The sequence below is a fragment of the Telmatherina bonti genome (genome assembly GCF_933228915.1).
Source record: "Telmatherina bonti genome assembly, chromosome: 1".
Taxonomy (NCBI): Eukaryota; Metazoa; Chordata; class Actinopteri; order Atheriniformes; family Telmatherinidae; genus Telmatherina; species Telmatherina bonti.
The window spans coordinates 26,086,991-26,113,173 of record NC_136619.1 but is presented as its reverse complement, the minus strand read 5'-3'; the positions used below and the strand labels follow the sequence as shown (position 1 = coordinate 26,113,173).

At 38.2% G+C, this 26,183-nt stretch overlaps 1 protein-coding gene across 3 annotated transcripts in view; it reads right to left on the bottom strand.

Moving 5' to 3' along the window:
* The window catches only part of dennd5a (DENN/MADD domain containing 5A), a 30,596-nt gene extending 5,241 nt beyond the window's left edge, over positions 1 to 25,355 (bottom strand). Inside the window, exons 1-17 of one of the 3 annotated variants that reach the window (XM_079244748.1) lie at positions 25,165 to 25,355; positions 17,614 to 17,685; positions 16,668 to 16,777; positions 15,761 to 16,439; positions 10,782 to 10,969; positions 9,776 to 10,087; positions 8,209 to 8,424; positions 7,876 to 8,110; positions 6,398 to 6,548; positions 6,177 to 6,270; positions 5,390 to 5,521; positions 4,373 to 4,525; positions 4,182 to 4,269; positions 4,001 to 4,088; positions 1,402 to 1,530; positions 616 to 737; positions 368 to 513 (exon numbers count right to left, since the gene is read on the bottom strand). In XM_079244748.1, the coding sequence (XP_079100874.1) occupies positions 368 to 513; positions 616 to 737; positions 1,402 to 1,530; positions 4,001 to 4,088; positions 4,182 to 4,269; positions 4,373 to 4,525; positions 5,390 to 5,521; positions 6,177 to 6,270; positions 6,398 to 6,548; positions 7,876 to 8,110; positions 8,209 to 8,424; positions 9,776 to 10,087; positions 10,782 to 10,969; positions 15,761 to 16,439; positions 16,668 to 16,777; positions 17,614 to 17,685; positions 25,165 to 25,264 (3,015 nt within the window). In that variant the 5' untranslated portion in view covers positions 25,265 to 25,355. The remainder of the gene's footprint in view (positions 1 to 367; positions 514 to 615; positions 738 to 1,401; positions 1,531 to 4,000; positions 4,089 to 4,181; positions 4,270 to 4,372; positions 4,526 to 5,389; positions 5,522 to 6,176; positions 6,271 to 6,397; positions 6,549 to 7,875; positions 8,111 to 8,208; positions 8,425 to 9,775; positions 10,088 to 10,781; positions 10,970 to 15,760; positions 16,440 to 16,667; positions 16,778 to 17,613; positions 17,686 to 25,164) is intronic. The other 2 variants (XM_079244749.1, XM_079244750.1) reach the window with 2 other exon arrangements.
* Positions 25,356 to 26,183: the final 828 nt, after the last annotated feature.

Genomic DNA, 26,183 nt, shown 5'->3' with positions numbered 1-26,183 from the left:
AACATTATATAATCAGACCTTTTAAAAACATGTTTCACTCTGCACCAGGGGCAATCAAATTTGAAGATGCATCAGATCCTAGTGGTCTGGGTTTTTTCAGATTTCAGAACTAACATAATTCTTCCAAGTCTGACCATGAGCCATACGTCTCGTGCACCCTCTGTCCAATCAGAACCCTTCCCAACCCGCCGCTCTAAAGAGGAATTAAGTAAGGACGTGTTTCGTGTAAACTTCCATTCAGAATTATTATTTTCATGTAAACTCATAGGAGAATAAGTTAATTCCAAATAATTTAATTCTGAACTATTAATTCAGAAATAAAAAACATCATGTAACCATAGCCAAAGATAAGAGAATAAACACAAACCTCAAATGTGATCTCCAGAGTGTTTCTGGGCACCTGCAGGACTCCAGTCTCTGACAGCTCACCAGAAACACACACCCAGGGGTTAGCTGTGAACATGGAACCCCCCAGTTTCTTGCTGGGGACAACTAGCACATGATAAGGGATCACTGGGAGACAGAGAGAAAAAAAATGTTTAAAAGGAACAAAAAAAACAATGAAAAACTGGCACTTCATGGACTGGGCTGTCAAAATGACATAAGATCACTCACTGATGGTTGTGAAGACATTGGTGAAACAGAAGTAATCCACAGCATTAAAGGACAGAAGGTGGTAAAGGAACTGCTCCTTCTCATCATCACAGCGAAGGAAAGCATAGCGCTTGTATAGTTTTCTGAAAAGTAATACAGACCATATAGGAACAAAAAATAATTCTCACACCCATAAACCAAAATGTTTTGTTATGTCAACATCAGATTAGTGCTCCTCTGCAATAAAAGCTGCACTGTAATTATAAGGTGTATAATTCAATGAAAATGATTGGGCTGGACTTTTTATTTTCCCCTTTTTTGTTTTAGCTTTTATGCAGTGAATGTGTTTGAACATTCATCCTGAGTAAGCAAAGTGTTTTAAATGTCACTAAAACCATTCAAATATAAAGCTGCACTGCAGATGATTTCATCAGGTTAAACTAAGTGCGTGTTGTTTAGTATTTGGTGAAAGAAGTCACACTATAAGGTCATAAAGGCAGACACAAGTCCCATTAACCCAGTTTACTACCCAGGTATCAATTATAGAGGAAGCTGTGAATTATTTATTTAGTGTGGACTACAATGTGATGCTTTGCAAATTGCAAAGAGGTAATGCATTATAAATGGCAAGATCACACATTATCTTCATTTTATATGAGCCAGACATTCCTGCACAAGCAGGGAACGAAGATCAAGACAGGAACAAGTGAGAGGAGACGCGCTATGATCTTAAAAATGTTACGCTGCTGCTGCTGCTGAACCGGTAACCGAGAGTGTTTCACTGTGGCTGTGTGCTACTTTGCTCACTTTGTAAGTTCGTGGTCCGAAAGCAGCTGCTTCAGGTGTCTGGAAAGCAGCTTCTTCTCCATAGAGAGGCGAACCCAGGCTCTGGCTTTGCCTACATCCGTCTTGATTTCGCTTATATTTTGAATGTGTCTGCAAATGAAACATCAGGTTCAGGGATTAGTATTGGAAAAAAAATTAAAATAAATAAGAACAAAGAGAAAAAATCACCCTGGCAAAACAAACAAAAAAAAAAAAACATCTTTCATTTAAATTGTTTTATTGAAAGAAGAGATTTCCAATATTATTGTCCCATAGATATCAGCAAATTTCAGCATTAAAATGCAATATTGAAAATGATCCGTATTGGTTTATACTTTTTAAATAAAATAACTTTTACATAACATGCACATATTATCTATCAAACTCTTCAGCTAAATCTCCTCCAAATTAAAATTACAAAATATAAGAGATGCCATCAGAAGTTTTCCAGATATTTTTGTTTTTTTGGCACAATTTACTTTAAAAAATATTGGTATCGGTTTAAATCTGGATCGGAAATTAAGAGTTGGACAAAACTGGCATATCGGATATTGGTAGAAAGGCCAATATTGAACATTCCTAATTAAAAGTACTTCCATTTTTTTTTCCCGGACAAATACATACACTTGTTAAAAAATTAATGCTCATATTTTCAGAATTTTTATATCATCAGAAAACATTAAAACAGGATTTTTAAAATGCTATTTGTATGAAATGATAAAAAAAAATTTTAAAAAAGGGAAAAAAAAAATCTCTTCAGACTTGAGCAACCTCATCACGACAAATTACCCATTTTGTGTAAATGACTGATTTCAGGATTGCCAGTGTTACTGTGAAACTGGACAGAACTTTAAACCAAATTTATTTACTGCTGTGCTTTCATTACCAAAGAGAAATCAGTTTGCCTCTGTGTGGCATTTTAGCTACATCCGACTCACCGTCGAGTCGTCCTTGCATCATCGCTCCGAGCTACTATCATGTCTCTGATGTCCAGACACATTCCCTTCCACTCCACCTGTGCCACACGCCCTCCATATCTCCTCCTTCCATCCCCCTCCAAGCCTCCAACCTCACCCACACCAAGTAACCCAGATTTCTCCACTCATTATCGCCATAGCAACACACAGAAACATCTACTTTTTATTTTAAAATATTGGCTAGCATCATGTTTAAGCTGGAAAAAAATGAAAATTTCTTATTTAGCAACTTCGTTCCTATCAATGAGTAGAAGTAATGGAAATAAAGTGCGTTTATGAACGTGCTGTCAGATTTTCAGATGAATGAGGGAGGGTCTATTTTTTTCCAACACTGAGCAGAGCTGTGTTTGTGCCCTGAGATGACCGTTCCCCGCCCACCCTCCCTTCCTCTCAGTCAGACTGGCGGGGGGTCGGGTAATTAGGCTGGAAGTAACGCGCTGCTCCACACAGATTCACTTTGTGTTTTCTTCACGCAAGCCCACACCCCCCTGTTATGACTCGTTGCAGCAGATAACATGACAGTGGGGGTTACCATCACATGCACACAGGTGATGAAGGACGCCGGTGAGAGACACTCGCCGAGGGCCTACAGTTCAGACAATAAAAATATAGTGGAGTCAGTCTGAGCACCAAGTTGGCCTTTGGGTCTGAAGTGGTTGACGTGTAGTGGAAAAACATTAACTGCACATTTCCTCTTTTCTTTTTCACTTGATTGTCATGGCTCATAGGCCTGTGTTTAAAAAAAAAAAAAGCGACATTGTAGAAAGTGTAAATTTGTAAAGTATTTTGCTTTACAGATTTAGAAGATTTTTTACAGATTACAGATTTTTTTTAAAAAGTAAAAAAGTTAAAGTTTTCAACAGTTATCTGTTGTGAGGTAGTAGCCTTGTTTGCGGTAAAAAAGTCTTTATTTGGTACATTTATTGTATTTTTGGAATTCTAGGAATCTGCAATACTTGTAAATAAACTTGTAGCAGCTACTATGAGTTTTTATTATTATATAAGATTAAACTTTCAAAAAACAAAGTAATGTTAACTAATTTCGCATGAAGGATGTTTATTTTCCCGATTAGGATACAATATAAATTATTTTCATTATTAATTACTTTTTGTGAAAAAAAAAGAATAAAATTAAATTTGATCTAGAAATTAGAATAAAATGCTGCTTCAGCTAATAGTGGAAATAAATAAACAAATAAATAAATAATCGGAATATTTTTCAATAGTAACTAAACCAAAACAGAGAAATACATCACACTTTATTAAATTAAGTATAAGTTCCAGTACAATTTTGTTTATAATTTCTTTTGTATGTGTGGTAACATAATTGACAAATGAGAATTTTCATGCTAATTCCCATCATTACTCCTTCTGCTCATGTGAAATCCCACAAGGATCTATGTTGCTAAAAAAAAAATCAGTCAGTTATAGAAATGTATTTGAGTACATAAATAGTTTGGTTTGGTGGTCCACCACAAGAGGGCAATATTGGTCTAACATACATGATTCCAATATCTGTCTTAAAGGTTTACGCAGTGCCCTTAACACTCTGTCACCCTTCACAATTCTTTAATTAATGTTCACATCAACATTGTCTTTCTCACCTCATGTCCTGGATCAGTGAGATTTTAAGAGGGGGCATGGCTGACCCACCCCCATCAGATTTCCGTCTCTCTGTGTCATGGATGAAGCCTGGTGAAAAAGAACAAACGAGCATCATGACAGTGAACATGACCAGCCAGTAAACTGACTTTCCTCAACAGGTAAGATAATGCCTGCATTTACCTGGTGGTCCCAAACCACCTGGGGTTGCGCTCTTCTTCTCCTTACTGTCCTGATAGTGCAACAAGTGGGACCATAAGGCAGACTTGCCCTAAAACAGAAAGCACACACATAGTGATGACCTCAACTGCTCTGAAAGCAGTGTCTGAAATCAGTTGTTCCAATTCAATGTGCACCACATTGTTTTTTCTGACCTGTTTAACCTGCAACCCATGGCTCCAAATCCTCTCCAGCAGGTCACAAAGGCTCGCAATCAGGGTGTTCTCCTCAACCCCTGTGATGCTAACCTCTCCATGACCCAACTCCACAGCCTCCCGACCCATCTTCTCTACCAGCATGCGCTTGGTCTGCAAAGAATAAACATCAGACAAACCCATATTGTTACAGGTAAATCAAACTAATAACACCAGAGTCTTTTTTTTCTGCTTGGCTCCCTTCAGACTGTTTATGCTCTGGTATGTATTTATCTTCAGCAGAAAAAGTAATATGCAAGTAAAATACGTAAGTATAAGCAAAGGATTTGCAACACTTTAGCTGTGATTTTTGGAGATGAATCTGTGCTCCGTTTAGTGAAACTGATCAGTTTTAGTGATTTAAGGGATCCAACTTGCCCCACTGGGGAAAATGTTATTAGTTAAATAACCATTTACAGTTTGGTTTTCTTTTTGGCCAAGATAGCAACAATGTTCATACATAAATTCACTTTGACCAAAGTCAAAATTGAAAACAACATTGTAAAACACACCCCGTTTGAAAATAACATGCTGAAAGTTTTCTGAAAATGTAATAAAACTGACATTATTTATTTAAAAAACTCTATTTTACACCTCAAAACTAAGTTGACAAATAAAATATTACTATCTGAGAGCTTAACATTTAACTTAAAAAAAACCCAATTGATATCTCTTAGAAAATGACTGATTAGTTGGCTTGAAAACAATATCGCCATATAATACTCAAATCGAACTTAACATTTAACCAGGAAAAAATCCACATGAATCGCTCGAAGACAATAACATCTGAAGACAAAAAAAGAACTCTTAATTAAAAAAAAAAAAAACAGAAGATGCCTATAACTTCACATATCACTGATTTTCTGTTAATGTTGCTCCAATTCTGTCTTTATATAAAACTAGATTAATGCCAGAAGGCAGCAACATGTGTAGACATTGTGATGATCTTGTTGGAATCATATAAAGTCAAAAACAAACCTTGTTCCTGCACTCTTTCAGCAATCCCTCAACAAATTTCCAGTTTGTCTGAGCGATCACAGAAGGTGACAGGTTGGACAGTTTCGGCTGTCTGATGGTGGTTCCCAAGTTTCTGGCTTCCTGGATGTACTTCTGGTTAAAGAATGAGATTTCAGTCAGAAAATACAAGAAACATTTTGTAAAAGAAATCAGCTTGTCTATATTCACAAGAATATCCACATACAGCTGGTGTCACCACAGAGCTGGAATGTCAATAGCTTTCATTTTACAGATGCCTTGTAGGGTTTTTTTTTTTTTTTTTTTGGAGGGGAACGGGGAGGCTGGATATGGTCTAGAAGGTGACATGCACCATCAAGCTAAAGCTCAGCTGCTGAAAGTTGGGAAAGCAGAGGGAGGTGAAGACCACATGTGTGGACAGTTCATGTGGTCTGTGGTCTATCAACACATACCACGTCCACAGTCACCGACTTTAGACAGGGCTTGAAGGACTGCAGAGTCCAGTAGTAGTCAAGAAACATCAGGAGCTGCAGCTCCGGAAACAAACACTCTACATGCTGAGAGTGTGCATGCATCAGTGCAAGAAAGGAAGAAACAGAGACAAAAAAAAGAAAGAAAAAAACAGGCCAGACATGTGAGAGGAGTTGGAAAGCACACAAGATGATGAAAGCAAAGTTAAATAAGGCAAATCAAGAAAATGGCATGCAAAATGAGCAAAGACTGTCCCTAGATCTGACAGTGAGTCTCTATAAATGAAATGAAAGAAGAAAACATTGCAAGGACGACTCACCTCTCTCTGGTCGTTGTCTAAGTAAAGGTGCTCAGCATGTTGCTTCTGTCGGTCTCTCCTCCTCCACTGAGCAGGAGCACTCCTCTTCGCCCATCTGCAACACAAACCAACACATCTGTTATCAGCTTTATAGACACAAGTTGCCAAGCTCAGATTTAAAAACAGAGAACAAGGGCTTTGTTCCAGATTAGTATCAAATATAATCAACGTGACATATTTACTTGTTGCTGGTCGGTCCAGTGGAGAGAACATCAGACTGCAGTCGGGGGAAGAAACCTTGTTCGTAGCGCCCCTGACCGATCTTCATGTCCAGCAGGTGCGGATGCAGTGCAGTGTGATCGATCTTTGTTACTCTCATCTCAATGGCTTTCTCTGCAGGAGAAAATACAACACCCATTGATCATTTCTATTCCATTAAATGTTCCAAATCACAATGCTGTCATTGCAAAGCAGAACCGCATGTCTCTGACCAGGCAAAATCTAAATGTTAAATAAACTTCTCTGTCACAACTGTGAAGGGGGCAATTACCAATCAATGTTAATCTGTGCTGTCTACTTACCTGCAGCATCAGTACAAAATGGTATATAAGAAAAATATATTGATCTATCCTATGGGAAAAGGAAAGTGTATTTTTCATTTTATTTGTAGATTTTTCTCAAGATTGGGTGTTTAATAAAAAAGTGTGACAAAGAAGAATTAATTCATTGCTTAGAAATAGATTAACAATAGAAGAAAGTACATCTTAAAATAAAAAAATAAAAAAAATAAACAAGAGGAACAATTTCCGCCCAAACACCCACAAAGCCATAAAGAGGCAACAGAACAAGGCTGAGAATAGTTTTTTTTTTCTCATATGAAGGAGCCCAGAGTCATCCATGAATGCAGCTTGAGATACTGACTTCTGACGCATGATCAGCATCACACCCACATACAGGCTGGGCTGTATTAACAAAGGCAACCACAAGATTAGAAAAAGAAAAGAGTAATAACAGAACTTTCTGTTATAGTCCAAGAAAAGGGCAGGGAAGTGCGATCACAAAGAAAATGTAACAATATAGCACAAGAACAGAGACAAAACAGAAACAGAACTATGAATGAAAATGCACTACCCTTTAACAACAGTCTTAAACCCCATTCATCAGTTTATAAGTAATCGGATTACCTCGATAAAGAGGAATGATCTTGTTCAACAAGCTTCACAAAAACCGACATGCATGCACAGAAAACCTCACAGAGGAATTTTACATAATATGTGAAAAATACAAGTCCAAATCGTATGCTTTTCTGTATTACACACTACTACAAAGAAATATTATAAACAAAATGTCATAAGAGGCAAATACACCCTCTATGAGTGCACCAATCATAATACATTACACACAATTCGAGAGCTGCCACCCATGAATATCTGAAATAACAAGAACCATGGTGACCAATGGTGAAGCAACAAAATCAGATTTTTCATATAGCTTTGTAAGCAGGTTGTCTAAAAACAACACAGTGAATACCAGTCAGGTGCCAACAGACAGTAAACATCCATGTTTGTCTGAAGCTGAGACTCCAAACTGAATTAGTTGTAGAAAACATTTACAGTTTTCTTTAAGTGCACTCCATTTTAGATATAAAAAGGCCTTCAGATATGTACCAGAGTCCTACTTACATAGAAAATAAAATAAAACATTTTTCCTATTGTCTTACCTGATTCTTCAATGTTAGTGCATTTTTGGTACATTGAGGTTCGCAGTGTTGGTGTGCGAACATTAAGCATTCGAATCTTATCCACGCGGGCATCAAACACTCTCAGTGTGTGCTCCTTGTCCTCATCATCATGGCAGAGAATCTTACTGTCGATGAATGAAGCAAACATCTGAGTCTCTAAGAAACGTGACAGGAAGGGCAGGTAGGGTTCTGGCTGGTCAGACAGGAAGGAAGCCTGCACACAGACGAAATAAAAGGATGGTACTCAGCATCAAATAAAACAAAAACTATCCATCATTACTGTTCACCGTCTTACTGAATCATGTACTCTACCTTGTCGAAGTTCTGCATCTGGTCTCGATTGGTGAACCAGGACTCTTTATCGTGACTGGGCTGGATGACAAACACCTCATAGTCTGCAAACATCTGGGTGAATCTGTTGGCGAAGACCTCGCGTACTTGAATGTTGAGCTGGTGCATCTTTAGTTCATCTTCTTCACACTGAACTCGCGCATCCTTATTGCTGCTGGCATCCTCTCTCACCTCCAGCTGATGTGCACAAACAATCAATAGTACAACTCATAAAATACTGCATAATTTTTTTTTCATGCATTAAATCACAGGCATCAGAACACAAAGAGGACAAAAAAAACCATAAGAGTGATGAAGAGGAGAGGGACTAAAGCATTGTGTCTTCTGAGCGCTGAAACAGCAGGGTCATGGAAAAGGAAATTGGGGATAGATTTTATTTGTGACCCATATAAAACTGAAAACACGAGAGCTTTTTTTTTTATTTAAATTTTTTTTTTTTTTTTATTATTATAACTCAACTGAGAGTTTAGACAAGAATAATTAGTAAGTAAGGCTTGACCTTGTTGCTGTCAGGCTATAGGCAGAGGACATGCTAATCAGTTCAAGGAAAGCTATAGCCAGCTACAGGTGCATAAGCCGATTAGACGGCACACAGAGACCAGTTTATTCATTCATCGATCAGTGTTTACTATGAGCATTTCATTATGCAATCTACGATTCCCAAAACCTCATAAATACATACATATATGGAGCTTTTAACTAGTGTCTGAAGTCCATCCTCTAGCCATTAAATAATTACCAGTAGCATTTCAATGCCAACATTACTGATCTTATTGTTTTTTGTTTCGTTAATTTAATATCAATATTAGTTTGAAGTGAATACTACCTTGGCTTTCAACCAAACTATAAAAAAAAGCAAATGTGTTTGGCTGTATTAGATGCTCACGGTAATGCAGTGTTGAATATTTTAAGTTGAGTTTGTGACGTAAACAACCTGTATCATTATGCCCGTTCTTGGCTAAATGAAGGGCTTGTTTACTGTATTGTACTGCAACAATACCTGAGAATAAAGAAGTATTTATATAAATAAACTACTGTCCAATTTCTTTTAAAGCTTTGCAACTGCAAAATATAATAACTTGCATGAAAACTCGCACATCCCGTACTTTTTGTTTTGTATTTCAATGTTTATATAAAGCCAATTAAAAATTATGTGACCTGAGATTTTGTTTTCAATTATTCAAATCATTAGTGTTGGTGACAGAATGAATGTATGATAAACACACCAGGCAAGCTCTGCCCGACACATAATTTGTGGAGAGCATTTTTACCTGTATTTATCTGTGTGGTTGTCTTTCTGTTAGCAACTTAAAGAAAAACTACAGGGTGGATCTTTGTTATTTGTTCTGAGAATGCATCTTGTTTTAACTTTGATCCCGTTACATTTTGGAAGTGATCTGGAAGGAATTGCGGACACAGGAATTTCAAAAGGATTCTTCACAATATGGGTGGAATTGAGCTGCTTGGCAGAGGTCTGCGCACTCCGAGTACTTTTCTAGTTTATTAATGAGATTACATCATCCCTTACCTTCTCCAGACTTACACCTGTCCTCTTCACCAGAGCCTGCAGCCTGGCGATTGTTTCATTCTCTCTCAGCAGGTAGGAGTTGAGAGGAGAGCCCAAGTTGCCATTACGTTTGTCAGAAACCATGTCAACAGATCGGAAGCCACGGTACTTGGCTTGGCTCTCGCCGGAGTGGATATTTCCTTCTGGAGACACGCCAAAGGACATAAGCACCTCTGAAATCTCCTGAATAAACTCCAGTTTGTTGGGAAACTGAGGCAACTCCTCTGGCAGTTCAATGAAGTGATTATCAATGTCCACAAAACACAAGTTAGCCTGGAAGAAGAAAAAAAAAAAAAGTATAGTAAACTTGAGAACAACATTTTATTATCATCATTCAGCCTTAGGTACATACAGGCAATGCTTTATCCTGAAGGCATTAATAACTCGAGCAAGCCTGAATTATTCTATGAGAAAGCCTTTTTCATTTCAAAATATGTTTGTAGGTTCAGTTTGTTTACTCTAATTTACCCAACGTGTCAGACATCACAAGACACTGTGCAGTCACTGCGAATCATACACAAATAAGCTGACTAAAAAGTCAAGCTGACACGTTGTGCTGACAGCAACCAAATAACTTGAACCCTGTACAACGAGAGCACAGTGCAGGTTAAATATTAAAAGACGTGGGGTTCAAATTATCTGGAGTAACAAGATCGTTCAAAGCAGCAACAACATGCAGCAGGACTGAGAAATAGAGGGACTGTGCTCTGTAGGTCGGCCAGCAGTACAACAAAGTCCTGGATCCCTGGTTGTCTTAAGGATCACACATCTCTGCTTTTATGAAACTTTATACGCAGATACGCTTTTATACCTGCTCATAAGATAAACAGAGAAAGCAGGAAAAAATTGACAAGGCCTAAACAGAGCTTCATACAAGAAAATTCTAACATGTATTTTTTTAAACTTATTAATAAGTTGTAATATTTAGTGCATTTCTATCTATGAACATTTTACAGTGAGTTTTTACCTCCTGTGGTAGCTCTAACTTGGTACGGTCATCTTGTCCATTTGAGTGGAGGCCCATGAGGTACGGCACAGGAGCATCCAGGAAGTGGAGCAGGGAGGCAGGCAGGATGGGAACATACACATGCTGCCACTGGAAGGGGAACATTAAGGCTGTGATACTCTCTGCCACGGTCATCAGCCTCTGGTAATCTGTTTAATAAATGGGACCAAAGGTAAATATTAATTCAAGAATGTCTGCGAGGACATCTGAAAACAAGTAAAAATTTATTTTCCCTTTGTAAGGTTCATGACTGAGGATATTAAGCGATGTTGGTGTATAAACTTCCTTTTTGGGACAGGAATACACAGTCAGACACACTACATACAAGGGCTGTAATGACATGCTTTTCTCCTGATTCAATTCAATTTGGATTTTTTTTTTGGTGCCGATTTGATTTAAATTGCAATTCTCAAATTTTTTCTATATTGCTGATTTTTGTAGATTAACAACAAACAAAATGTATAAAACTTTTTTGTTGTTCGTTATTTTTCTTGATTTCGATTAAGAAAAAACAACACAGTAGCCAAACAATCATTCTGTTGCGATCATGCCCAAAAGACAAGTTAAAAGATCAATAAAAACAATAAAAATAAAACAAAATTCCCAATTTTTGATTTTTTGATTTGATTTTCCCACCCCTACTACATACAGGTGCACTAACTTCTGACAGTTCTGATTTACTGAACAAAATGAGACAAAAACAAACTGCACATTCGCAAAACCAATAAACCACTGGAGACATCATATGACAGATTAGTTGTGCAACATTAAGGCTAGTTATTTTGACTTAGTATAATTGGTGATGGCTCATTCTTTCACTTTCTCTTCTGAAGTACGATTTTCCACATAAATATATTACTTTAGATAGAAATCAGCTGTAGCTAACCAACCAATTGCTTCAGGCAAAGAGAACAAGACATCAAACTGTTTGCAGTCGTGTAAAGCAGCACAGAAGCAGTTTTATGCAGCAGTCTTTACTTCAGTGGAGCTGAACTGGAAGGAGTCACCCTTGGAAATCTTTGTTCACAGCATCAAATAAAGAAGTCACTAAATACTTTACAATACAATAATTCAAGAAGACAAAAACAAAATGATAAAACTCTAAAGAAAAAAAACTAACTTTGTAATGTCATGAAAACTCCGATTGAAAGAGAACAACTTTAACAGGAACATACAGAGCCAGAAAAGTTTTTTTTCTGTTTATTTGTTATCTGTTGCTTGATGTCTGTCCATTCCTCAAATTGGATCATTTGTGTAACTTGGAACAAAAATCTCTGCAGAGACAGCACAGCTGGATATTGTGAACAACGTTATAGTTCATATAGTAAGAACAGAACCAGGTCCAGAACAGAAGCCTGTGGGACCCCACCTGACAGTAGTGTGGAAAAACAGCATCACAGCCCAAGTAAAGGTACAGCACGACTAAAAAGCAGTACTCTTTTTAAATAAGCACAGAATAATGATATTTTCTTCTCACGTGGTATTCTTATTGTGGTGACGCTGCTGTAAAATGTTAGTGTTATACTATAAACTCAGCAAACTGGTAATGTGATCGAACTTGAACTTCTAAGTTTAACCACTGGAACCCCAGCTATGTCTTCCAACTTCCTCCTGACAACATCCTGATTAACAGCTCAATGACTGGAAGTGCAAACAAAACAAGCTTCAGTTACGTAAAGAAGAAAAATGGAGGAGCAGCGCATAAGTTTCGTTATAAAATCCGGCAAGCCAGTGAGAGTTGATCATCAGTTTATTGATCAAATTTGTAAATAAAAAGGTTAATAAAAATTAAACCAGCATCACAATATGTCAGAGTGATGTTATTAAATTTGTTTAGAAAAATCTCATCTGCAGACGTATATAATGAAATACAACAAAATTTATTTTAGCCTTAATACTAGACAACCTGCTGAATGAATGTGCCATTCATTAAAACCTTTGACAAGTATCCATCTTTTTAAGAAATACTGATGTTAAACGATGTTAAATAAGCCTCCAACTGGTATTTACACCTCTGTTTACAAATCAATGTGAAGGCTTCGACTGATCACAAGCCTGAGCATTTTACAAGCTCATGTTGAACCTCAGTTTTGGTGTCTTTGAGGAGGAAGTCAGCTGAAGGGCGTTGGATCCAGACACAGAAGCGTGACACAGCTGCAGTCAGCTGGCCTCCTGGTTAACATAAAATCCTTTATCAAGCTGCCTCATAGCAACACTCCTTCAAGTTCAGGGTTTCACACCCTCAACAAGTGGCAATCATGCAAATATGTGCCCAGTCCTCTTCATCTGCATTCCTGTTGACACCTAATGTGCATTCAGCAGATGCTCGACCTCTCCTGTTATGGTGCCAAAATAAATACCATTCCTTCATTTGGTCATGCACTGCCTCATGAGAGGGGACTCTCACCCCAGCCTGGGCCTCCCCCTTATGCCCCTTGTCAGCATGCTTCCTCTCCCAAGATAGGGACAAGAATACTAACATCAACCATCTCCTTTTAAACTAGGCCACCAGAACAGAAACTACAAAAAAGCTGGATGCCGCCATCATTTTAGAAATTACTCAATTGTTCAAGCCCAAGTACTTTGGACTACAAATAAAGCTGCAGGTATTTATCATACACATAGAGCTCAAAGTGCAGCAGGTTAAAAAATGCACTCAATATGCAAAAGTGAAACCGCTGCAAAGCCCAGCGGAACCTCGATCCAACAGTGGGTTTTAAAAAGATGTCACCTGAATTCGCTTCAATACCTCCAGTTTGTTTCATGGCAATAATAGAGACCATTTATGGATTTTGTCCCACAACCATTATATTTTTGTAAAATTGTAAAAGTCAGAATGATACATTTTGCACTTTCTGTAAATAGGTTTGAACAACTGAATTGGGCTGCACTAAATATAGAATTTTACGCTGCATTGTGATAAATTTATGGTCGATCTGGATGATCATTTTATTTTAAATTGACCGAAATGAGTGAACCTGCTCTTGCCAAACTATAGTTGCACATGTGTGCAAACCCTTGTAGACCAATTAAACTCAATATGAAAATATGTCTGTGTTCTGTGGTAACAAAGGCAGGAAGCATAACCAACCTACTTCATCACCTTAAAAGTCCTTGCAAAATGCTATTTGTGCATTCCTGCCACCAGCTCATCCTTAGAGCACGCCTTTAGTTGCAGTAATGTGTTCCTGCCACAAAGCAGCTTTGAAGGTAGATACTGGGGACCACATTAGTCTTTCCAGCCAGAAACCTTTGATTATCTTGAAAAGTGCACTACAAAAGACAAAAGTACAAAGTGCACAAAATCTGTAAACATCTTGTGTTTTGTAGCGCAGGTTTCCAGTGTGGCTCAAATGTGTGTAAACGTTACTGCAGCATCCACCGTCAGGTCAGATCACTCTTTCATGCCCCTCTTGCTTAATCTGTCCTGCCACTTTTAACTCCAACTCATAAAGATAGAAAATGCCTGTGAAATGATTTTAACAAAATATGTCAGCTTGTCACAACAGCTGATCCATGCTACATAAAAAGCTTCCTCTGAGAATGACAGGAGACAGTATTTACACAGTGTCTCCTTTGTGGCTTCATGGCACATATAACCATGAAGGAGGTAATGTTGAAATTTCTCTTTCTCCATTAAATGACAGCTGAAGTTTTATTTTTGGCACAAAGCATTCACAGTCATCTCTGTTTTAACAGAGCATCCCTCTCCTCAGCATGTGTTCCCAAATGCGTGGCGTATTCTCTTAACAGTCTACAGTTTTCTTTTTTTTTTTTTTCCCTCAGTGGAAGCTGCAGGGCCTCAACTCCACACAACACCCCTCACATGTTCTGCAGTGATGAGCCTCACGGGGGTGAAGAGAAGCATGATGTCACTACCGACCAATAATAATCATCCTGCATCACTGCTATCCTCCTCGCCTCTGGGTTGCCTAGCAACGTCACTGCTTTTCCCCCAGTCACTGACAATTTGTAAACCATTTGCCTTGTCTTGCCATTGTAATGGATCCTGTCACCACACCGGATCCAACATCCTCAGATGATTGGCTTGTTTCTACCCAGTCTCTTTCAAAATATATACGTTTTAAAAAACTACCGTTTCCTGGTTGATATATATTAACTGAATCTTTATTGATAAAGGTGCAGTTGCATCGTGATATTTATGGTTGCTCTGGATAATAAGCCTTGACCTTTGTATTTGATATGGACAGGATTTTCCAGGGTTCTCCTTCCCAGTCTCTTTGAAGCGTAATAAAGAAATACGTGAATATGAAGGAAATGAAAGGATTTGAAATATTTTTCTGATTTTATACTTTTTCAGAGGGAGATACTTTTTCTAAGCTTTTAAATAACAACGGCTGTCCTGAAAGAGATGGTACTCTGTGTGAAGAGCATGTAAAACAGCATGGTGGTCTTGTACATCCCACACTTGATGAACAACACCATGTGGTCTTGTACATCCCACACTTGATGAACAACACCATGTTTCCATTTGCAGATGTAACACTGTCAGAGGGGTTCTTCTTTGATAATATCTTGATGAAACCCAGCTGTTTGGACTTCAAACAGATTTGATTTTGATTTTAATAATGAACATCTTATACAAATTAGCAGGGTTCAAGGAAACACTAAGCCATTTGAGGTTTTCCCATTATGTTTCTGTCGCTAAAAGGAAAAAAATAATGTAAACACAATGTGACAAATGAAATTGTATTCTTCAACTATTAGTGATGTAAGCTTTTGTCGTCCGTCCGAACCATATTAGCCAGAAGCCACACTTTAAACTGACAATAACATATAAATATTTTAGATTCCCACTCATATCTAGTCTTATGTCACGACATCAATTTGTCTCCCAGCTCCAAAGATATCGCTAAAGAGGACGTAGGACACAATAGGTTACATGAAAACACAGTGACAGCAGAAGATGGGTGACTTACGCTGTGAGTAGAGCAGTATCTGCATCTCAAGCAGAGCACACGTGAAGAGCTGAAGAACGTTTTCCACCCCCAGCAGATTAAACATTTCACTGACGGCAAAGTCAAAGAGCGGCAGCTCAGAAGTGCTCGGCCTCTGGCACACAATAGGCCCATAAACACCCGAGAACTTGAGGGAACGCCCAGAGGGTGGTAGTGGAACCTCATACAGAATGTTGTAGATGTAACTCTCTAGCGGGAGGGGTGGTGGCTGGGGGGAAGTAACAGCTAGGTGAAGCTGCTGCAGCACCTTTCTGCAGGCCTGAGCGAACGCCATGGGCGTTATCAAGCAGATGCACTTTGACACATACAGTGTGTCGCGGCTGATGTCGTACGAGTTGAAGCGCTGCAGTCGGGAGATGGCGGGCGCAGCGTGGAGCACAGGACGAGACTGGGGCAGCCGTTGGTCCTCAGGTCCTTGTGGGGAAGTGGGAGTGTGCAAGATGTCGTACTGCTCTGCATTGTGCATGTGGTAAAGAGTCTGCATGGCACTGCAGATCTGCTTACTGGTCACCTCCTCAAAGAAAGTGAGGGCAAAGCCGTAGGTCCGTGAACCATCCTCTCTAGTGATGATAAAGGAGTGGAACTGTGGCTCCCTGGAGTCCACCTGTGTCCTAAATGCCAAACCCTTTGGCATACAAAGCTGCAGGAGGACACATGCAAGGAATTAGAAGGTTAAGAGAAGAAAAAGGCATTGCTGGAACTACAGAGATACAACTTTAATATACCAGTACAGTGTGAAGACACCAACGTTTTAGGAGATTTTGCAAGCATTTGCAACAGAAAGAAAATGTTGTAATTTTGCAACAACAGCTTCAAACCTATAATCTCACAATATCAGCATTTCTTATGTTAGAATAAGTCATCATACCATGCCAACTGCATCCTGGTCGAATGGATTCCACTCAACATTGTCAGGATAGTGTGCTAGGACTTTGGATTTAAACGTTCTTCGCAGTGGACTCTGCTCAAAATTCTCACCTGGAAGTCAAACAAATACAGAGAACACAAAAAAAAACAAAAAAAAAAAAAACAAGGCACACAGTTAGTACAACTTGCTGCATGTAGAAGTAGGAGCTGGGCAACAGTTTGGTCAGAAGCAGCCTTCAAGTGCCAAGCACAACACCAGAGGAAAGAGCAAATCAGCATATTTGTCTGATAAGGAAGATTGTATTGCATCATATAAAGCTGTCACCTGCATCCTGGTCCAAAAAGAGTAAACAAATTAATTGCTGAGTCTTGCAGGAACAAACAAAACCTAAGTTGGACATTTTTAATGCTTTAAGACAGCTTTAATGGCAATACAGAGGGACACACAAAGTAATTGGTCATTTAAATTGAGTTGATTTAAACCCAGAGTAAAGCAGAAGTGATGCACATACCATGGCAGTACTGAAAAGTCATTCAGAGTGTAGGGGGAGAGTAAACATTGACCAAGCAATGCCAGAGCAGGCAACACTAGATTTGTGTGTGAGAAACAAAAGCAGTGATTGTCAAGTGTCAGTTGCTTGTTCAGCTCAAGGAGGTGATGGAGACGGGGGGGGGGTGTGTAAAAGAACAGAAAAAAAAAAGAAAAGGATTCTAGAGTATGCAAAATACAAGACGGGTAAATCCCCACACCTGTGCAGGAAATTACTGTGGAAAGACCCAGATTTTCAAGTAAAAAGGATGTCTGGCAAGGAAGAAATAAATAAAAAGGAGGAAAAAAAATAGGAGGGGGGGGGCACACAAAACAACGTACACCAGATTTAAAGGTGGAAGGGTTAAAGCTGAGCTCAGGTTAGGAGGGAGAGCAGTGTGTGTTGTGGGACAGTTACCTTCATCTGCCCTCGCCAATTTTCCTCTGGCCCCATCTCTGAATTTAGTAGCCTCTATATACTGGCATAAAGCTACACAACAAATAAAACAAAAATATAATTACAAGTCTGGTCCTCGATGGGTAGCGCATCACTTCTTAGTTTGTGCATAAACATCCTGCCAGCTCTACTTTCGAAGCTTTGCTCTGAGAAAAAAGCTGCATACAGCGGACGTTATCTGCCGGTGTCAGGTGGGTAGGCAAATTCCAGCCAGCTGGTTCCGTTATGATACAACAAAAAAAGCATTTATATGTGGCCAAGTTTTGTCTTCTTCATGCAAATCCAGACTGCTGCAACATGAACTGCATTCTTAAGGCTAAACATAGTGGAAGAGTACCAGCTGTGCAAGCAGCACACTGAAATCAGACAGCATTCTGTGAGCTAGGTGCTAACTTTAGCAAGCTAGCATGCTCACAGTGTCAGTGGTTTTTAAAATGATATAATTCTTCATCATATTTACCCCCAATTTAACATGTCAGCATGCTAACAGGCATTTAGCATAACAGCAGGCTATTTAGGACAACAAGCATTAATTAAACAATTCATTTTCTAATCCTCTTTAAAGATCTGCTAAGTATAAATATTGACCATTATTTTAAAAAAGATGAAGTACAAGTTTTTTTTCTCTATTATTTTGAAAAAAAGGAGATAATGCAATTGTGGCCTTATCTAATATATTTCTTCAAAATGAATGAATGTCAAGTGGAGGGCATGGGAAAAAAATGAACTGGAAATTGTTTTTAAACTGTGGTAAATTGGTCCAAAATGTGGATCCCATCAGTAGAAAGCCATGAGTTGGACTACAGTGAATGGCTGCTCTGATGTTGTAGCCCTGGAGCTGTGGTAGCTTATCTAACATTTTACATAAAGAAAAGCCTTTGTAATCTTTGCACCGGGCAATGCTACTTACCATCCTCATTGTGCATGACATTTACCAAGCATCAGTGAAACAGTTCTGCTGGCAAAAAAGATTCATGCAGCTTGTAAAGGATAAATACAAGCTGAGTAATGCGAGTCATCGGCTCTATTCTGGCTACGTCAGCATCATGTCAGCTATCCTCAAGCTAATCGGCCTAAAAACACCTACTTTCCTCAAAATTATAGTCGGTGCAACTGGAATTAGAATTAGCTCCTTTCTGAAATTACTACTGTGTTCTTCAAACCGATTTAAAAAAAAAAAAAAAAGATCCCTTTTCCCACAAGTGGTGATATGATTAATCTTTTCTGATGTTTACTTGGTAGTCATGACTGAGAATTTAAGTTGAATTTCAGAGTGAAAATAAAAAGTCTTGATGCAGGTGAGATGCAGACAAGAGCTGACTCCAAACATAACTTCCTAAATCCTTTTCTTTCAGTGAACCAATAAATGAGCTGCAATCATTTTGACACCAGGGTCTTCTGTCTAGTGAAACAAATCCCAGGCAGGGCCTAAATGTCTGAAGGATTAAAGTACTTTAATCTGTTGGTTACTTTCGTTTCCAAACTGCCCACAAGAAAAACTAGGCCGGGAATGAAACTATATATATAAGCTGCACAACTATTACCTGACTTTGTTCAAACATGGTTTTGTTGAAATAACAACCTGATTTTTGTTGTTTGTTAAGTATTTAAATGTAGGTCAGCATCCACGTGGAAACAGACATGGAACAGTATGATGAGACTGGATTAGTTTGTAATCTTTAGTCTTTTAGGAGAAGTATCTGGCTGGGAAGCAAATTGGAAGATCCCACTCCCTGAGGGTCAAGTTCAACAAGTTCATCGCTGGTCAATTAAAAAGGAGATAAATGCAAAAGTTATACTGAAATCCTGAAATGCAAAATGCTTGTATCTCAGTTTAAACTGATCTATAGTGCTTCAACTGTTTTACAAATAAATGTCCAGTTTAATTTGGATTTATATCTAGGCTTTCACATTCGATGGGTTTGGTCACATCTTACGTACAGCTGGCTGAGACTACACGCGTTCTACCAACCAGTATTCAACCAGTAATCAGGACTAATTACAAGCTGCCAGCCACACCTGGGGAAGACACTCGTTGAAGTGGCTCTGTGATGCGCAAGCTTCTTTGATTTGTCATATTTTTCGCAAAAACTTACAGTGATAACATGACATTGTGAACCAGTAGCAGTAGGAGTAGAAGAGCATCATTGACTTCCAGTTTTACATCCAACGAGCCAAGTACCACCCACAGCTTAACACCCCTCCTGTGCGCAGGCACTCTTACAACTGCTGTAGAGGTTTTTAACAGGCTGAGCATAAAAGCTGCGTTTCCTGTACCATTATAATGGGGGGTGTGCAGGGCCTCTGTAGCGGGGTAACAATTTTATTAAAAAATATTAACACCATTGAGCGTTCAAACGGTTGTGACAGGAAACAAAAGGCTTTGGGTGAAAGGCTATTACTTTGTTATAGACAAGAAAAATATGCAGGTTTTGCCATAAATATAATAATCCAACTGCATTCTATAACTATCTCAATTCTTAGAAACTGATTCTTTACCCTGTGTTCATCCAACACAGGCCACGATGGCAGAGGTTGTTGTGTGCAATGAGCTTCATGGATTTTATTTTTCCTTAACTATGTCATTTTTGCCCTCTGTTAATGGCACTGAATTTGATCTGTTTTAAACATTTTCTGCCAAATGTAATGTTTTCCATAGTTGTTCTTCTTTCAAGTAATTCTGCAGCAGTTTTTCATCTTTTACACGGATGATTAAAGAAGTAGAGTAAAACTCTAAATATGTTTAGCAAATTAAACAAACCAACTTCTAAAACCAGCATTAAAAATGATTGATTGGATTGAATACTTTTGTTTATAATGAAAATAATCATAGGCGGAGCACAAAATTCTCAAGATTCATTTTCAGGCACATTATCACAACACGTCGTACATTAATAAACAGCTGAGTCAAAATATGAAAGACCTCAGAATGTATTCAGACTGGCTTTAATGTTGAGCCATTCATCCGCAATCGTTAGCTGAGTAGGACAAGAGCAGAGAGGCTGCCTAGAAAATTGAAAAGGATATTTAGCATTTGAATACGTAGAGCCTGTCTGGAAGTATACTCATGCCCCCCCCCCCCCCCCCCCCCCCCGCTCCTGGTGTTTCCAATGTCGCTTGTGAGCCTGTGGGGTCATACATATGCTAATAAGGATTCTGACTGTGCTACCAAGCACTGTGTTAAAGGGAAATTTTGCTTGAATCTTTGTTTTATTAACTGTACATGAGTTGAAACATCATTTTTGGCATGAAAATATAAGAGTTCAAGTAAACACCTGGAGTAAACCATCAGAGTGGTTTGGCTCAAGTCACCCTATCAATTATGAGCCAAAGTTTGATCAGCAGAGTTTAGGACTTCAATATAAAGCAAAAATATTTAAGGGCACATTCACATCAGCATTTTTTTTTTTTTTATTTGAAGCCAAGTCTGTTTGCTCAGAAAGTCTGCTTTGTTTAGGGAAATGTGAATGCACCAAACAAATTCTGATTCGGTCCACCTACAAACACAGGTTTCAAGAGGGAAAAAGCTGAATCCCTTTTTCACAATTTCACAATCAACTTGCTGTATTTGTTTTTTGTTTTTCTCAAACACATCAAAGCTGGAGGTTTTAAGGAGAAAATCCAGACATGTTGTTTGCTCCACAAGCACATCACAGCGGGAAGATTTCAGCTGGAGATCCACTCTCCAGCACGGAAATGTAAGAAAGGACATGCAGTTGTTGAGACTGTGCAGAAGGCAGCGTTTGATGGAAAAGTTCTGCTTTTTCTTTCCTTTTTTTTTCTATTTGATTGTTACAACAGTCATTAATGTGATTATCCTCATGTATAAATGCAGGGTTAGGGGTAGAAAGAAGTAACAGGTCACCAGAGGGGACAAGCTGTCACCAGTACAAACACACAGACTCATTCACGTGCTCAACGACTGCAAATGCTCCAGACTATTTGCTGACACATTCAAACACTGTCTCATCCAATGATGTACCAGCGATTTTTCAAAGCTGTTGGGGAGGGGGGACACAAGCAGTACATCCAGAGCGGATGCTGTGTACATTTGCATTCTCACACACCACCGATCCAGAACATTTGTAGAATATTTGAGGTCTGCAGTGGTTGAAAGAAAGCAACTCTTGTGAAAGAGGTAAAAGATATTTATTACGGAAATGTTTCGACAGTATTGACTGAAGCTGCACCCATTATTAATTGAGGTGTTGGTTCTTTTCTAATCTCATCATTCACTTTCATTTTTAATAGAATGAGAACATAGTACTGCAATTGACCAATTTTTCCTCACTTAAAAAATAACTGCAATTATATGCAGTTTTCTTAAACTGAAAACTGATATAAAAGGTTTGGTGAATTTATTTTCTGTCTATTAACTTATTTCTTTTTGTTGCAGCTCTAACAAGAAACCCATATCATCATGCCCCCATCTAAACTTCTACTGGAATTTTTTATTTATTTATTAAGAAAACGAACAGGTCTTCAATCTTTAGAATGACAGAATAAAAAAAAAAAAACTCCACTGTAAAAGTAAATGCTCTATGATATGTAAACTGTGACAATGGAATTTCCACACCATTTCCTCTCTTCCAGTTATAACTGAAAACAGCTGATAAGGGCAAGCCCCTAACCTCTGTCAACAGCAAACAGCAGCATCAAGATGAAACTAGAGCATCATCAGTAATGTTTGACCTCAAAGCCCCAAAGTGCATTTGTTCAGAGTTTCAGTGGGTTACATTTATGTCAAGTCAGAAAAAACTTGAAAGAGCCTTCAATCACAAGCCAGGAAAAAGACACAGTTCAATGCTAAGAGTGCAACTTGAAAGCTGATTTAAGTAGATGATAATATACTGCCTGTAACGTGCACTTTATAAATTCCTCAAATTAAGTTGTTTTTTTTCCTTCTTTTCTTTTAGAAGCAGAAGATGCAGTTCATAGTCGATGGGGGGGGGGGGGGGGGGGGCAAAACAGGAAGACATAACTGTGTTTGTATGCATTTCTTCTCAGTCTAGTTAATTTCATGTCATTTTACTCTGCTCTGATCCAAAATAGTACTTTTCTTCAACTTTTACTTCTTCCATTCTCTACATACCCTTCTGTAATCAGGAACTTGACTGAAGGAAGTAAAGACATAACTGTGTTTGTATGCATTTCTTCTCAGTCTAGTTAATTTCATGTCATTTTACTCTGCTCTGATCCAAAATAGTACTTTTCTTCAACTTTTACTTCTTCCATTCTCTACATACCCTTCTGTAATCAGGAACTTGACTGAAGGAAGTAAAAAAAAAAAAAAAAGGAAGTGAAAAGGTTGAGTCTTACAAGACTAAAATGATGTTTGGTCAAGTTATTGCTCCGAAGAGGAAAGAACTTTAAGCAACAACAACAACTCTATGAGCCTTTCACTACATGCTGAGTCACAATAAATCACACCAATACAGGCAAAAAAAAAAAGAACAGAAAAGTGAGTCTTATAGCATATACAGCCTGAATGCATCCACACTATGTACATCTTTCACTACATTACCAAATTGGACTATGGTCTGTACCAACAACCTGGTCAACAAGCCTCAACACCATCCGCTGCCATCAACAGAACTAAAGTTCGATTCACTTCAGTAGAGTTAAACAGTTCTTACTTGGATGAGAGACTTAACTTTTAACAACCTGCAGGAGTCTGCTTTCATCATTGCTCTTCATGAGTACAATAACACTCAATGCAAATGTTGTACTTAAGTAGTTATTTCAAGTTCCCAAGTAGACGTGCTGAATTTTTCCAACAGTCAGGGCTCCCCCAAGATAATTTGGTAGTAGAAGCAGTGCTATGAAAAAACCCCGACATTATTATATGAGGAAACTGATTGAGCTACAAGATACTGGAAAAATCTCCACCGTTAAATGTCAAAACACTATCTTTTAGTAAATTCTACCTCTGCTTATTCGCTGGGCCTGTCCCAATTAATTTGAGTGTTTTTTGTTAAACCAGTGATTATTAAAATGTATATTCCTTTAATTTTACAGACTACTTTGCCAGGTGCCATACCAAGAATAAGATGACATATAAATATCTAGATCAAATGAATCTTTATGTGGGTAAACCTCATATGCCTGAGTGCAATTCTTGTGACATATTTCTTAATCTATATTTGCTACTATGTTCTTAATCATTATGCAGCATTGATGTAGAATGATGTTGTCAACATTAGAGTGATATTAGTCTATCCAAACTCTATACTTAAACAATAGCTGGTGTTTCCAGCTATTATGTAAGTCAACCATAATAAAAACAGAGAGAATGGAAAAGAAAAAAATACTGATTGGTTAAATACCAAAACAATGACCAATTTATAAACTACAAAGGCTCACAATTATATTCATTATCTATTCATGATCTAATCCTGTAATATGTCTCCCCTAGTTGGCAAAAGCATACTATACTTTTTCAAGTATAGTATTGATTTTGGTGGAGGGATTGAAGCCTATTTAAGTGTTAATTAAACATGAATCCAGCACCTCTCCAAGCATTCAGGTGCGCTCAAATCTGTAAGTGTCATAGAATATAACCAAGACCTTTGTTCTGATCAACAAACCTTGTAGTTATCCCTCACCCTACAACTGATTGTTCTCATTAGAATATAAATGTTTCAGTATCAGATAGACCTAATCACTCACACTGGAAAGAAGAAGCTCTGGTAGCATAACCAAGCATCTGATATTCTGCTGACTATTTGTATTTAATCAAATCAAGACTCAGAATTCACATGCAAATATATTGAAATCATGTCTAGCAGTCACACGCCATAGTCCTGTAGATAAGGTCATGATCAATGGGGGTCACAGACAACTAAACAAACAAGATCCAGGTGTACCACGACGACCTAGTGATGCCTGATGAAACGTTTAAGCTGTTTATGTAATTGTCTACAAAGGGAAGGTTGTTCCAGGCACAGTGTGGATTATGTATATGTCTCAGTTCGACTGGGAACCATGATCAATTTTGACCCTTGGGACATCTCAGAGGTTTATCGTCCCATGTGTTTATGCTACCTTGACACCCGATCTCTGCTTCATACCTGATACAGCAAGAAGCAAGTACAACCTTGTTGTTGAATCGACATTAGTGTTATTCCAACGAACATTGAAACCTGAGTAAACTATGAGATTTTCCTTTTATAAATATTTATTACCATGCATCACCAACAAGCTCCTTTGATACAAGGTAGTTAAAAAATCGGGGAGGATTTGATCGACAGACTTTAAATTAAGATGCGATAAAGAGACATAACCAACAGTAATCCTCTCGTCGGGCATTACCAACAGGCTGAGAGATGAGCTAGGCCTGGCGTTGTGCTCGCTTTGTATTCACTCTAACATTATATGTCAGACACATGAATAAACTGCTCTGACGTTATGACGGAGTTAAGACTTAAAAACAAGTATGTGGTATAAACACCTTTTTTTTCTTTTTAGACCCAGTATAGGCATGCCATTTACCCCACTGGTTAATATGCTTACCGGACAGTTCGTCGGGTTCCAGACCGCTTTCGGTGTCGAGTCCGCAGATCACGAAATAATCTGCAAACCGGGAGGAACCGGAGCTGAAGCCGGTGGTCATTTTGAGACTGGTCCGGTGCTACCGTTTTGCCTCCAATAGAGAGCATATTAAAGGAGCGCGGAGAAGTGATTTCTCCTGGCCATTACGTGCGACAATGTTACTGCGAGGCTTGGAAATCTCTAGTGAGCTAACAACCCTGTTCAGTTAACAACAACAACAAAGGCACTTCCGGTTTTCACCTTCAGAATAAAGCGTGCATTTGAGCCAAACATCCTTCAAAACAAAATGTTAATTGCACATTATACCAACCTTTTTAAAAGGACTTTTTAAAAATTCTTTATTTTGTTTTTGTTTAAGTTTTACTATAGACTGGTTCTGGAGGCACCATTCCAAGAACAGACATAAATTGTAATCAATTTTCAGATTAAACAGGCCTTTACAAGGGTAAACCTCAAATACACAAAATGTTCTTGTTCCACATCTACTGCATATTCTGGATCATGACAGCTGTCTTAAGCATGATTGTATAGAGGACATAAAAGTTATTAAACTACCAGATGTAACAACTAAGTTAAACAGTCAAAAATAGTGAAGACACTTCATTTTTTAGATGAAGAATCAGTGTTTGTGCAGGAGTTATTAAGACATAAATTGAAAGATAATCCCAAGAAATAACTGTTGTTAAAAACATATACATTATTGGCTGTTGGAGTTTGGTTTTTCATTTTAGATGACCACTTAAGTTGCAAATTAAATGAACACCATAACATTATTTTGTGTCAAGAATCATGTTTGAAGAAAAGTTTTTAGGAAAGAAAAGGAAAACTTTCCTTTTTTCAGCCTGTGTACTCAAATAAAATGGATTTCACAGCATCATAATTATAATGATCAGTCAAGGTGGACTTTATGTGAACCTGACAAGAAAAACTAATGAACTGATTAAAAAAAAAGCCAACTATGGTTTTTTGATACAGAAAAA